Genomic DNA, 15,952 nt, shown 5'->3' with positions numbered 1-15,952 from the left:
AGCAGGAAGGAAGTCTTGATGCTCAGCCTTCTTCACAAATCTACAGGCAAACCCACCACTTTTAAACAGTAGATGTACCTCCAGTTTCGGAGAACCATTCAGAGAACTTAAAAAGGGTCAGGTAAAAAGCAACGTCTTTCTCCGTTTAAGCAAACAAAGAACTCTTTAGGTATAGCTAAAAGCAAGCGTGGCTGCGAAATAAAAAGGAAACACGGGGTTCAGCTGGCTGCACTGCAAATACATGGCTTAAATTCAGTTTCAGAAGTTTCTCAAGTCACAACAGACAACAGTAAGAAATGCAAAGAACACACAAAATATTTACCTGCAACTTTAACCCTTAACTCTTACCCGTCAAACACTTGCTGTTTGTGTGTGTAATGACACTGCTCAGCTGCTGTTCCATGTATTTTCATCTCAGATTATTTGATTCCACCAACCCCCATATATAAGCAGGTTTATAAATCTACTCTCAGAAGAAATCAAATAATGACACCTACTTGCTTCTGAATGGTGGAAAAAAATGGCGAAAGTACTGACAGAAGATCTTTTTGAAGATGCACTGATTTAATATTTAATATTTTGAAGAACAAGAGAACTTCAACCTCTTTCTGTATGAAAAAAAGAAGCCTAACACTCCAGCTTGCACCACATCAGAGAAATTCCATGGCTCAGTTACTCTGAGCACTTTGTAATTACAGCAAAGATTAAGCTGTCACTTTTAGAAAGTCTTTGATGCCTTTATACCACTGGCCTGCCTTAGAAAACATGCTGAAGTAAAATAACATCACCAAATTCATATACTCTTGGGAAAGATACACTGGGTCTTTCTCTTTTACCATCAGAACCTCTGATAGAAGTTTCCTGCTATTTTCACTCTCCTTTTTTTGCTATTCAAAGACTGAAACCAACACGACCATCAGAAGTCCACAGATGTTGCACATTGCACTCCACCATATTCCTGTATTAAGAGCCTCCCGCACTATTTCGGGAGGTGGCTCTTGCTGTAACTACCAATTTACTGAAGTACTCAGCTTCTCTAACACATTGTGCAGAATCACAATAGTGTCACGACTCCAAAGACATCACTATTTTTAGCTTTTAAGCTTACCTCAAAAAACTATGCAAAACCCAGGATCCAGCAAAGCCCATTAATATTTGCTTTTTCATGCTTAAGATTACCTGTGAGTCAGGAACCATGGTTACTCAGCAGCAAAACCGAAGTTTGCTTACCTATAGTCTGAGTAGGTTTAACAGAATTTGGCTTGTTTTCTTGAGGGAGGCTTTCAGAATTTCGTGTTGCAAGAGGCTTAGCTATAGGAGCTGTAGACTTATCATTTGTGTCTCCTGTCCAACGAAGAGTAAACTGAAGTGTAGGTCCCTGAGAAAATGTTTCAAATGGAGGCAATCTCTGGAGGGAGGAAAAAAAAAACAACCCACAGCAAAATTAATGCCTTCTTGTGTATAAAAACAATAATGAGAAAATATTCACAGAATGACAACAGAAGTAATTTTTAATCACCTGAAGTCGTCGTGTTTTCAACACAAGCATACGCATTTAGATACACTTGGAAAAAAAAAAGCTGAAAAAGATGACTACACAGTTTCTGGCACATCACCGAGCAACTACTTCATGCACATACTGTGGCACACATACTGCTCCTTGTGGAACACTAAACAGTAAACAGCACGGGCCCCGACTAGAAAAAAACAACAACACTCCCGCCCCAGCCTGCTGCTGGTGTACTTCTCCTTCCACTCACACCTACTCCTAACTCTGCAGTCCAGTATCATACATCAAAATACAACAAATGAGCTTTAAAACCTGCACCACTCTCTTGTTGCAGAAATGCTGTTGTGATATTCTCCTGTGGATATGTTCTCACATCGCCCTCACCAAGTTAATAGCAATAAAGAAATAGAAGAGACCTGAGTGCAGTGCAAATTCCTGTTATCAAGCACCATACCCTAAATTTATCAAAGGGATTACAGAATTCCACCTTAAAAGCTTGAATTTACTGCAGTATCAAATATTTAATTTGCCAGATTTCATAAGACACAAATTCAGAAGCCACTGAAAGACACAGACGCCACACCTACAGTAGCTAACATCTGCTTGTATCAATGAGCTGGAGTAAGCTAAAGCTTTCCAAAACAGAGAGCTGAATTAAAACTTACATCCTCACATCCTGAAAGAGAAGTACTATTTCTTGATCAATTTTAATTCTTTTCAGAGGAACAGTCCCCGACTGCACTGTGAATTGTGTTCCACCTTGATTCAGACAATTTGATTTCAGGCCCATAACCAATCTATACCTTCCCATCAAGTATCGTTTCCCATGTTGCTCTTTTCTTGCTAATGGGACACTCTTCCATTTCCTGCATCGCCACTTCATATTCCCCATCCAGAAGCTGCAAGCGCCTGTCAAGACAAAGCATTACGAGTAAAGCAGCTCATTTTTATTGTTTACCTATTAAAATGTAGAATATATTTTACAGTAACCAAGTTTCCATGGAACTCGAAGGCAGATTATCAACACAATTTATTGGCCAACTAAGCGTGAACCTTATGTAAACAACACCGGTAACAAAAAAGCTGCCTAATGCCAAACACTAATGCAAAAACCTCCATCCAAGCCGTTCCATGAGATGCAGGAAAGCAATTGTTAATACAAAATTAATACTATGATGGGAATCTTCCTGTGAAGAAACAAAAAGCAAACCTAACGTGATCCCAGGGAATTATTCACAACTGTCACTGACCAGGTCTCTGTATAAAAATGTGCATTTGGAAACTCGGGTTTTTTTGTTGTTTTTTTGGTGTTTTTTTTTAAGACAACAAGCCTAAGCTTTTATTGTAAATACTAACTAAAAATGCAGCCAAAGACAGCTAATACTGAAAATAAAAAACAGATTTAAGTTTAATACTAAACAAATTCCTAAAGATTAACAGAAACTATTTTGAATAATATTACCTGTTTTTATCAAATACAGTCATTTGTGCTACAAATGTCTTTTCCCCATCTTCACGATTTGAAGAGTTTCTTTTTCTTCTAGCTGGAAGCTCCTCATTGACATCTGTACATAAAAAAATACAGGATTCAGTTGTTACATAAGCACAAATTCAAAAGATCAAGTAGCTTCTACGCAAGTGTAAAACATAACTGGTTGTTGATTATGTCAGACATGTCCTGCAATAGAAGGGGACGTGGTATCCTACGAACAGCTCGACAGTAAAGCAAAGAGCCCTTAGTTTAACAGTAGTCACATTTTAGGTATGTTCACATATATTGACAGTTCAGCCATATTACTCTGTCAGCATAATGAATTTGGGATTTGAGCTTCCTCCAATCGTAGCTCTAAAATAGTGAGAAAGTTTTTCATTCCACATGCATTCTCCAAGGCCATAACATTTGTGTTAACATGTCATGTCTCGATAAGATTAAGAACATAGCTTAAAAAAAATTTGTTAAGGTATTTTCTTTATGGGCTAGCCATTTAGTTTTCATGAGAGATCAAGACAGCACCTACAGGTGAGTCAGCAGACTGTGGCTGGAGGTTTAGTGAAAGTCACAGCGACCACAGGGCTCTTTTACATTAGTCACCCTCCAACACTGTTGCCTCACGCCTTCACACATTAGTAAAAAGTGTAATTAAATTTAGAGAAAAATAGAGGCACAGTTTCTAGCTACCAACTGTGTTTTAGCTCCATCTTGAAAAAGGCTGAACACAAATTAAAAAGCTCATTCAGTCAGGCATCTATTACTGGCCCTTCTCAGAGCATCACATGGAGACAACAGCACGCACGCCCAGCAGATAAACCCCGTACGAGCACACTGAAAGGTGGAAGTTACCAATGTTTTCATTAGTTTCGCCATTGATCAGTCCGTTAAACTCTCTTCTCCCTGGGCGAGTTACTCTGAATAACAATGAGTAAGACTTCACCATATGGCTGTTGCTTGGTTCGAACTCATTGCTGGAAACCGCAAGCGATGGGAAGTTGCCTGGTTTTATCTGGCTGAGGTCTGGGTTTAAAGGCACCTGCTTTTTACCTGTAGGAACCTGTCTTATCGGACAACTAACATCCTGTGGGAAAACAAGAAAGCTGAAGTTGAGGTTTCCAGAAAACAAAGTAAAGACACTAAGTGTTAAAACAGACATCATTTACGAATTGTGCTTGTCCTGCAGTATTTTTGAAAATATGCCTTGTAAGAGATGTAAATAAAAAAAATGTGGAATAACAACCCCAGGTTTTCAATGCAAACAGACACTTAAAAGTGTAAATAAGCCCGGCATTCTACAACCACTTCCGGCAGCAGCCATCTTTCTCTAAGTGATTAAATTAACACTAACATGAGGCACTCAGAAAGATTGTAGAACAGTCATTAATACTAATTTAATTTTGTTTACCTAAAGAAATTAAATGTTTTGATTATATATATATGTCAAGGGCTTCCTATCGTCTCCTTCCAATATAACAAAGTGCACTTTGCCCTATCTGGGAGATAAAGAACCACTTACCTAGGATTTATTAGATTCAGTATCTCTCAGATAGATCATTGAACACTGTGTAGTATTGGAAAAACAAGGCGAGATGGCCCAAGTATGAAACTTGGAGCAAAACCTTTCAAATAACCATCAGCACCTTCTGCTTTTACCATATTTATCCATACTAGAGCAAGAACAAAATTGACTAGAAACAATATCAACTCTTAAAACAACGTCAGAACATCTCAGCATTCTTACGGAAAATGCACAAAGTACAGACTGCAAAGCCTTCTCTTTTCGGTTAAAAATTACAGCGTGCATTACTGAGCCTCCCATATTCTCGTATCTGTGAAGATAATTTGCCACCTGGCGTGAGGCAAACATAGCTAAGACAGCAAGAAAATCCAAAGTTTATTTAAAAAAAAAGATACTACAATTGTTTATGATTCATAGTAGCTAAAATCTGCAATACTTGAGGTGATGAATGTAAAAACCCTAGCTACAGAAAAAGTAAGGAAAGGGGCAAGACTTGGCAGATGGCTGGAGAATTCAAAACAATTACAACTTGTTCTTTTTTATTTCTAAACTCTAAAAGGCATAGAATATTTGATGTTTTTCTGATTGCCTGGTTTACTTAAGCCTCTGGATATCATAACAAAATTAATCGTTTAATGATGTAATACACAAAAAATGAAGTAAAAATAGAGGCGGCTGAAATTCACAAGTAAATCTGACTCACAAACAAGCTAAATTCAATGAAGAAAACTGCACTTTTTAAAAAATCTTCCAGTTATTTCTCACAAAGCAGAGCAAAATCCATATATATCTCTTTAATTCTTAAGAATCTCCTACCTGCTCAAAAGAAAACAACTTGAATAGATTAGTTCTTAAATTTAAAAACTAAATTAATCTCAAAAGAAACATCATTTCACCATTACCTCGTATGGTAATGTTAATTAGATGTTCCAAAATCAGGCACACGTTTTGCTTTAACATTTATTAATAGTTTGTCAAATTATTTTTACCTTTCGTTTCTTGTGGCAAACTTTCACGAGCAGTACTTCCAGGGTTACAGAATTTTGTTCATTCTCTGAGTTTTGTGATGGCTTATCTAAACAGAAAAATATTTTAAGTTCTGAAAAAGTTAAGATCTACTCAATGGTTTAAATCCACCTGTAATTACTTTTTAACCATAGGTACATTCAGGCAACACTTCCAATCAAATTTCAAGTTTAAATCCTCCCTAAACTTACTGCAAATTTCTACTTGAGAACACACCCTAGCTAACTATTCCAATACCAACAAATTAAAAAGCATAGCTGATCTCCAGGGTTTAGAAGAATCAGCTTGCTACCTTTGGCACGGCCAAAATCTTTTTTATAGCAGAGAAGGATGATATGGGCAACTTTAAGGAAATTGAGAAGACACTAATTAGAGATGAGTCTGCTTATTTCCTGTAATTCTTTTTTTTTTTTGCAGCTTGCAGATCTAGAATTTGGTTTGCTACCAGGAAAACAAATAAAAACAACAAACACACAAACAAACAACAAAACGATTACGCAAGGTTAAGCATATGCAGAACAGCTGTCACAGGACTTTTGAAAGAACCTGAAGAAAGTCTTGGAAAGTGAGACTTAGCTTCACAATCTCTGCACTAGTAAACTCCTAGAGCTTGGAATCTTCAAGATAGCTACCACCAGCACTATGATCAGCAACCCAGTTAAGAACTGCCTTACAAAATAAATTTCCCTGTACAGTAAGAGAACCTTTAATCATATGCATTTATATGGAAAAAGAACAGAAAGGTAAGATTTGATTACACATCTGCTTAAAAAACAGCTTGTGCAAGAAATGCTGAGAAAACAATGATTTGTCAAAACTGAATCTACAAGAAGTTATTACTGCTCCCTTAAAAACTTACAAATATCGTTATGGGTTTAAGTGAGAAAGCACAATGGCTTCACCTTAGTCCATGTCAAAAAGAATCTGACATTCAATGAAATACTTTGTTATGCTCATTAGATATAAAGAGCAAAGCTTTAGCGCAGTAAAAGACAACACAACCCCCAGCTCCTCACTTGCTTTCCTCCTGACACTACATCCACATCGAACAACCTGAATGTGTTTCACCTGAGAGAGTTCTGGTAACTCACCCAGCAACATGCCGGTTTTATGAAACCAATGGTTTCTTTTTTATTGTAAACACAAGACCTCTTAGAAATCTTCTTCACAAACACAGGCGCAAATTCAGTGAAACTCTACCATGCTCTCAGTTTCAAAAGTTTCTAATGTATTTTCTATCATTCTTTTCTGTATTTTCTGTATTTAATATTCACTATTGTATACATTACTTATGTTAGTGTTAACATTTTTACGGTACATATGACCATCGGGCTCTCACTATATGTAGTATTCTCTTGAAGTGAAAGGTTTTTATAGTTAACAGTAGAGTCACATGTTCTAAACATTCAAACACACAAAGCCATCACATCTTCTAACATCTGGAAAAATCTGTTACAGCCCACATCTGTGCAAGACCACTCCGAAACAAAAAAGCAGTAAGAAAAGGAAGGTCTGTCAGCAAAATCTAAGGAACATCTACTGAAGGCAACATGTAAAATCCAAGTTCTGAGAGCAGAAGCAAGATGAATACTAACCACTGAGACCAGGAGTAGAATGTTTCTAATCTACAGATTTGAAGAACTTTCTCAGAATAATATTACGGTTTAACAAAGATGTGATTCTGAAATCCAGACATTTAACTTTAATTTTCAGACACCTTATTGAATAGGTCTAGTTAAGCCAAAGATACTTTCAGGGAACATAACTTCCAGATACAAGTACAAAACCTGTTACATGAATTAATTAGCTTTTACTTTCAGAGACTACGATGCCCTAAAGAATATTTGTAACTAAAAAATTAGAAACACCACTTTATTGTAATGCATAAACAGCTTTTTTTTTCCCAGGGAAGTAAAAAGACAGTGAATTTACCCATGCCTACACAGCACAAAGCATGTCACTTCTGCTTTCGTTAAAGGAACAGAACCCTTCAGTCTGGTCTGTGAAGTCCAATATTCCGATTTTGAGAGGTAAAGCCTTATGTGCATAAAAGATACAATAGAATGACTTCATGTCATTAAAATAGGGCTTCTGTTGCTTTTATGATCTTTGACGTGGCCTTTGCCTCTTTCCTGGGCTTTACTTGATGAAATTTATTCTCACACTTCTATTACAAATTCAAAAAACACTGAATCTTCTAGCTATTTGAAGGCTGAGGGTTGTTTTAGAACTACTTCAAATACCCCAAAGACACACTCCCATAAAAATCACTTTCTTCAGGAACTCCTCGATGTCTATTTCAGTTGAATGGGTGATGACTTGATCTCAAAAGTCACTGTTTTGACTAAAACCCCGGAAAGCTTATCAGCTTAACATTACAATTACGCTATGTGGGAATATAAGGGAAGACTGGCGAGGAGGATTGTAGCCACGCTCAGATGACTTTCAGCCGAGGTCTTGGAAAACACACATCGCACACGGTTACTCCTGCCTGGCCTTGCGTGCTCGACAATCTGTACACCCGCGCTTAAGATAAGAGGCCTGGGACAGATGTACGGGCATTTCTCGCATCCCTGCCCTGCTATGGGAAGGAACAAAACAAAGCTATCGTGTCAATCCTGGGAACTCAGATACGCTACAACATATTTAAGGTGCTACGGAAGGGATCAGAACTAACGGGACAGAACGTAACTTAAAACCTGCATCCAAACAGCAGAGACTCAAAATATTCCAATATTGCCCTCCATTTGATATAAATTTCAGAGGCACTACTCAAGCTAATAATGTAATGAATGAATTAGCAAACATACCATTTTTATGGAAGAACCCAGTAAACGTAAGTTGCAAATGAGCAGACAAGCTGAACAGAAAGAAAGAAAGGAAATGTTAGAACAAGTAAGTATTTTCTTCTCACAGCAGTTGCTCCACTCTGCTCCCTGGTGTGGAGGACAGGCCCACCCAAGAGGCAGAACTAGAAACAGTCCGTGGCCGGTCCTGCAACCTGCCTGGACACAGCAGTTGCAATTGATGCAAAGTTGCAGACCAGCTTTCTCTTTACAGACTAATTCTCTCTATGTATTCTACTTATCTCTACATCATTAAAGAAAAAAACCAAACAGATGTTTAAACGCTACAGTAGGTCACTGTGAAGACATGAGATCTTGCCTTCACAGGCAGGCAAACACATTTTCTAGACGTTCAGCAAAAGAGATGTGTTTTGGTGAAAATTTTCTATAGCTTCACCTTGAACCATGCACTGATTTTTTTTTTAACAACTACTTTAAGTTTGGTAAGCAGAAACTTTACAATGGTGAAGCTACAGCCTTAAAAATAAAGATTATCAGTCACATCAAGTCTGTAACATCCAGAACAGAGGCAATCAAAATAATTGCATGTATTTTGTTTCACAGCACTGCAGCACACAGCCTGGACTATCCTGCTGACTGTAGACCCATTTTATTTCAATTTGGGATACATTTCACCTTAAAAAACGTATTCACAAACTTAGATTAAAATGGGTCTTGAAATCACTCTGAAATAAACAGTATTGAACAAAATATCATCTGTTACACTACAACACCAGATATAATTTTGAGCACTTCAGTGACTTCTCAGGAAGACACAGCCTCAGGAAAATTCAGCATCTATTTTTAAATGTAAACATTCCCTAGAGCACTGACATAATTACTGAAAGTGCCCAACAACCTGAGCTTTAGGACTGCATCTGTACCAGCTTGCATCATTCATCCATGTTACTTTTCCAGACCAATTCCATATTTTTTATAGTTTTGAAAGTACAGAAAACAATCAAACTAATAAACTTTTCAACACAATCCTTATCATTAAAAAGAGAATATTTACCTAGCAAGAATCCATGATATATTCATACATAAAGGATAGATTTTCTTTTTACAAAATAGGTTACAATTCCCATCTTTCACGCTCAGATATCACTAACACATTGCATGCTACCTCACCTCTTCCTTTTTATTCCAGAACACACAAATTAGTTAACTGAAAAAAATGGTAGTCTTAAAAAAAAAGTTAAGGCAAATACCTATTAAAAGTTTCTATATATACTTAAAGAAATGGCACAAGCAATAGTTTATCTTGACAACAGTTTTTAAGTGACCAGCTCACATACACACATCTTAAAAATTTAAAAGCAACATTTCAAACAGTCAGTACCTTGCTTCTAATAATTACTCTTTATCACTTTCATTTTCTCATCAAAAAGACTTTTGACTGAGCATGCATGTGCTCATTCGTACACACACACAAACATGCATGCAGGACAGTACCTGTGAGATTCTTGTTCTCCCTTCATTTTCTCTACTTTTGATAACATATCATCTACTTTAAATGTTTTCCTGTGAAGAAAAAGCAGAACGAATAGTATCACACAGCCACTATTCCCGTAATATACAACAAGAAAATGTATTAAGTCTCAACTTTGACTTGCTTTTTCAATCTAAAACTTTCTAGATCTACAATTTTAACCTTCTGTTCAGAAAGCACCCTTTTATACCCTTTTAGGCCTAGTAGCACACCTGTGTTGTAGGGACACAACTGCAATACAGCTTCTCAAGCAGCATCAAAATAACACAAAGGATTAAGAGAAGACCTTTCAGAAGTAACCCAACTGCTCACAAGAAGCATCATTTAACAGCATCATACTCAAATCTTGCAATGAACATGTCTAAACACATTCCAGCTTTGGTCAAAGAAAATAATCTCGCTTCAGTGACACTTCTACCTCCCAGGAACTTACATGTCAGCTCTTCAGTCATTACTATTTTAATCTTGATCATAACAATGAAAACCACTTAAGGCCTTCTCTAACAAAACAGTTAAATATCTAATCATGAAAACCCCTTTATTTCTCCACAAAGTTGTTAAATAGACACAATATAAAGAACAATGAATTCTGAAGCTACTTCTAGAGCATGCTCACAGGAAACAGAGGGGATGACAACGACCAGTGACAATCCTGTCATGGTGAATAATCACTTCAAATAATTTCTCCCCATAATTCTGACATCGATCTGTTCATGCTTGTACGTTCAGCCTGTTCTACCACACGTGCAATTTAATGTTCATTTCTAAATAAAGTTCACTCATGAACACAAGTTACTCCATAGTTTCCAGAACAGTCTTTCAATTTTTCTTTAAAGTAAAATGAATGCTTGGATCTAGAGGGCAACAAAACTGCACTAGGCTAGAGTGACAATGCAAGAGTTGTGAGGGCATCCTTCCTTTACATTTATACTTTAGAAAAATGAAATAAGAAGAACATAAGCTGTTGTAAAATACTGGATTTCTTGTTGGGGGGACAACAATGACAAGCTCTGAGGAAGTGGGAACCACTGTCTACAAAAATACCCTGACTGACGGTACGCTGATGTCACACATACCCACATCCAACGCGTAATGCATTTACACGACTTAGTTACGAATCACATGGTGCCTAAATAGTAACACTGGACAAGAAACACTACGTAAGTACAGGGCTGCAGTCAGATAACAAGGAGAAAAATAATTACGATTTGTGTACTAAACAATCACTGAATCAAAGCTCTACTCAGCCTACAGCTCACACAGATGACAGATTCAAGAACTGACTCACCTACACTAAACTGTGGGATTATTAAAATGAACATTGCAACGCTCAGCCTTAAAGCCAGAGATGTTAAAAAGAGAGGAAACTGTTGAAAGCTCCAGATTCTGAAGTCTGTGTGCACTTTGCCCAAGCTCCCCAAAATCAGCCACTGTTCTGCAGAACAGCATGTCGTACACTTATCTTGAGACGCCTTTCTTCAGACTACAGAACTGCTTAAATCAGCTCAAGAGCAAAGTTATGTCATGACTGGAATATGAGCCAGAAACCAGCTAAGAGACAAACAAGTTTCAGGAACAGGGGAAAAGTTTAACAATCTTTCATAAAACACACTCATACCTGACAAGGCTGGCCTGTAACATTTGTGGATGTTACTGATCCAGAAGGAACGACAGAACAACCTTTCCTAACGTCAAACTCGGGTTAGTCAAAATTAGAGTCCTCCTAAAAATCTTTCAGAAAAACTAAAAATAGCAGCCAAAAACCCCATTAAACCACAATTGTTATCTTTGATGCTCATTTATAGGAACACAACAAAAATACACAAATTCCTCTAACAGAATCACTATTTTTAGGTTATCATGTTCCCATGCACAGTAAAATTAAGTTTTCATAATAATCATCTCTAGCACCCAGGATTTTCAAGACGGCATTTACTTGTGCTACCAGTATGCGCATCTTACGCATTCCTTTCTCCACCCACTCTTACTGCAGTCAAGCACAGTAATAATTAACGAAGTATTAAAAGTCACACCATAGTACGCCATTACTCTGACAATAAGTAAATAAAAAAAACCTCCTCTACCCAAATACTATATCGGATGCAACTTTTATCAAGTTAGTAACTTCTTTCCAACTCCATCGTTTGGTCTGAGAATATAGTAACACCCAAAGACAGACTCCAGGCAGAAAGCCCATTTCAGTTCTCCATCAAGTAGCCCTTGACCACAGGACACTACCTGGTATGTAGCAACTTCAGCACCTTTTTTAGCCTAAACTGACACATGCCCATTAACTTACTCCCTATTAATACTTCCTCATGCTCCAACTATTCTGTTCTTGATAAACACTTTCTCAGTACTAAACATAGGGTTCAAAACCAATTGATAATTTCTTGGTAAAAATGCAGTTTTACTTCCCTACCTCCAAGTGATAAACTTGTTTGGATTCAGTCTGTATGGATTCAGTTTTAAGAAAATGTTATATTAACATTAGCATTAAAGCTAATGGTAGGAACATTAAGCAGTATCCACGAGATCTGAGAATGCCAAATATAGCTTGATTTAAATAAAAACATGCAAATTCTGTTGCTCATCATTCAAATATTACCTTCCCTAAACACAACCAAAGTTTAAATTTGAATTATCTGCATAATCAGATGTTATTGCTATCCCTTAAGCATTTTTAAGTATTTCAGTCCCACAGCAACCATTTCCAATCAGTAAGAACTTTAGTGTTAAAATATTATTTTAAAGTAAGTGTTCAAGCTACAAAAGAACCCAAAGCATAACAAATGATTTTGAGTGAAAGGGGAAGTACCTGAAAAACTTTGTGATTCTGCTAATATATAACGTACACTGCACTTCTCACTCTACATAAAAGTCTACTGACACGCAGCTGTAGCACCTCACACAACAGGAATGACTATTTTGTGATGTCAAACTTGAAGCCCAGTCCCCAGATGTATTCAGTTCAAAGTAACCTTTTGAAAGTGCTGAATTTTCTGGAAAATACTATAAACCAACCTCCTTCATTTACAGCTTCTAAAATAATGACAGAAATAATTCATGGACTTTTCCAAGACTAATGAACAAAACCAATAGTTTTATATTTTTTTTGTTTAAACAAGCGGTTAGACGACAGCTTAAAAATCAAACGTTTCATGTGATCACGATCAAGCACCACTGACTACAAAAACTCAGATGTTATATGGTTTTGGGGTTTTCTTAAGAACTTCTCCCCCAAAACTGAAAACAAACCTGGGGAGTTAGAACTCTGCAGATAGTTATCCACATTTGAGAACCCTCAGCATCCAAAGAAGTCATAAAGCATAAAGCCACACACACATCCTCAACATCGCAGAGAACTTCTTAAGTCTCAGAAGTGAACTGCAGTGATGTATAAATTTTTTAAGTGCTTCAAAACAAAAAGGTCACATTTTATACACCTTGTGGAAAGGAGGTCACCCTCCACTATTTTTTAAGACTTCTGCTACTTGGTTAATATTTCAGGATTACTTTCCAAAAAAATATTTTTACCTTCTGATATTTGTTCGGGAGTTTCTGTGAGACATGTAAGTGAGAGTTCTGTGCAAAAATATTGGCTGCAGAGGGAAAAAAAAAAAAGAAAACCATTATGCTTTAATTAAAGTTTCCTACAAGTCCAAAGTAAAGGAATGATAAAGACCAATTACTCACTGCTATTAGATTCCGGGTACGCAGAAATCTGTATATCTGTGTCGGTTCTAAGAAAGAGAAACATGTGTTATCCTACATACCTTAGACCCCTAGGAAGACAGCCTTATAACGATAAAAACATCTAATTTAGCATGTGGTGTCTTTTAAATAATTATCACAAAAGTCATTGTTTAAGTGAAGTATCACGATTTCTGAATAAGTCCCAAGTTACCAAGCCAGAGGTTGCTCCAGCTACTGTACAACACAAAGCAACTTGTTGTTTCAGCTACCGTAAATCAGTAGTCGCAACTCAACTACGACTGCTCTTGCTTTCCACAAAATATGTTTCTTACAGTTTTTACATTGTAAAAAGCACACACAAAAAAATCTCAACATACCACAACCTATTGTCAAATAGGTAAGTTGTTTGACACGATACCAAAACAGTTTACTAAATTTACATAGTCTCACAATTTGTTATCCGATTGTTTTATTGTTCTGGAAAGTCGCAAGGTCACTTGCACAAGGTACCAAAACAAGAACAGGGATTGTCAGTTGACTGTGACACATTATGGATCATTCCAAGTTAGGAAATTAATTTCCAAAACCTTTAACACTCACAGGACCCGAAAAATATTGATTCTGGTAAAGCGACTACTGTATGAAAGTGTGAAGGGAGGGCGGATAATACAGCCCTCAGCAGTACTGACAGGAAAGGGCAGCATCATTTGAAACAGGCGTAATAACCAAAGTTCAGAGCATGAAGACTTGCCTACAGAGGAGAGCACCTTCACTTTAATCAATTCAGTTAAACCAGGACAAAAAGGGGTTTTGTATGGATTGGGTTATATCTGACAAGAATTCCAAATTAAACTGGAATACATCCCTTTAAAATCAAAATAAAACCTAGCTTCACTGGGTAACATGAGCAAGAGAACTGGAAATTACTTGATAAAACACACTAAGTGACGAGAAATAGAGAACACAGAATGCCTTGATGGTCAGGCTGAGGCTACTAACGCCGTCTCCGATTGCCATATTAAGACAACAAACTATTTTACTTTTTTAAAAAGAAATTCAAAACTTTATTTTCATATGACTGCAAGACATCTAGTTCAAATAGCTGGAAACCTTATTGTAATTCATGGAATTCTCTGATTAGAAGAGAAAAAGGACAGATTTCTAGGTACTTCATCCCTTTTTAAAGGTGTGATTCTGGCTTATTTCTACACTTGAGAACGTAAGACCAAAAAAGTAATCTTACAGTGATCTAAATACTTCCTTTTACAAGTCTGATGAAAACCAGTAAAATTCTGCTTAATGGAAACTATCATAATTAAAATATGTATTTTTCAAATTGAGATAGAAATTAGGAAACGTGCACTTCACTAGAAAGTGAAAATATCAAGTAGACACAACTTTTAAAGAAACGTCACAGGTTTTTTAATCTCAAAAAAATCCGTCAACAATCATTTAGAAAGGTATGGAAACATTAAATTACATTCACAAGGATGTAAGACAGAGCACTGCTGCTTCAACTTTAGTTTTCCCAAGAAGAAAAATTCCGAAACACACTCTTTAACCTGCAGACAAACACTTATTTCACAAGTCCTTACTACTCAGCAAAAGCTTAAAATAAATCTTTATCCTTTTCTAGCATATGACCTTGAAAAGGGACATAGCATTCAGCAAGAATGTGGTTCAATACCACACGTTAGGATGTTTTTAATCCAATATTTACCTATCGCAGTTTTCCCATAATATTCACCCTACAGAGTTAAGACACTCTGAGATGTTTACACTGTACCTTACTCCTGGTCACTACTCGCACAACCCTACACTTCCCTTCTCTGACAGACCAAGGCATGGGCAACAGAATTTGTTCCCTGCATCTCGGACACCGACACTGAACACATCTCTAAAAACTCATCTGCCACTTGACCTATTTGCAGTTCAGTATCTACCGAGCACGTAGCTCAGGTTCAAAGGACTCCACACTGGTAGGGATTTTAGACACCACCAAAACCTCCAACACTTTCTCAAACACCATCACCGTCCAGAACAAATGAGTGTGAGCAGTGACAGCACCAATCCCCAAACCCGACCACGTATTTCGCAGGGCATTAAAAATTTCCTTCTAATGCTAACAATCGCACAGAAATCTTTTTTTTTCTCTGCAGCACAAGTTTAGTGCTACACCGTGCTTCTGAATCCGATTTCCATAAACAACTTTCTGGTGCATCTAAGGGGATCCCCCTCCCGCCTGAAGCTGCCACAGGGCGATTGCGGGGGTCGCAAAGGTCAGTTTCCGATATGAAAACTCAACTAAGGGACAATTATCGCCAGACAAAGAAAAACCAAGTACAGCGAAGTCTTAACCACAGCCTGCCCC

General features: G+C 37.2%; 1 protein-coding gene across 1 annotated transcript in view; it reads right to left on the bottom strand.

Moving 5' to 3' along the window:
• The window catches only part of SUZ12 (SUZ12 polycomb repressive complex 2 subunit), a 19,133-nt gene extending 5,474 nt beyond the window's left edge, over positions 1–13,659 (bottom strand). Inside the window, 9 exon segments of the mRNA XM_009871679.1 lie at positions 1,231–1,408; positions 2,314–2,419; positions 2,973–3,075; positions 3,852–4,083; positions 5,511–5,596; positions 8,358–8,407; positions 9,849–9,917; positions 13,423–13,487; positions 13,582–13,659. Of these exon segments, the coding sequence (XP_009869981.1) occupies positions 1,231–1,408; positions 2,314–2,419; positions 2,973–3,075; positions 3,852–4,083; positions 5,511–5,596; positions 8,358–8,407; positions 9,849–9,917; positions 13,423–13,487; positions 13,582–13,659 (967 nt within the window).
• Between the last annotated feature and the right edge of the window lie 2,293 nt (positions 13,660–15,952).

This window comes from Apaloderma vittatum, unplaced genomic scaffold (assembly GCF_000703405.1).
Source record: "Apaloderma vittatum isolate BGI_N311 unplaced genomic scaffold, ASM70340v1 scaffold6356, whole genome shotgun sequence".
Classification (NCBI taxonomy): Eukaryota; Metazoa; Chordata; class Aves; order Trogoniformes; family Trogonidae; genus Apaloderma; species Apaloderma vittatum.
This window is presented reverse-complemented; position numbering and strand designations above follow the sequence as displayed.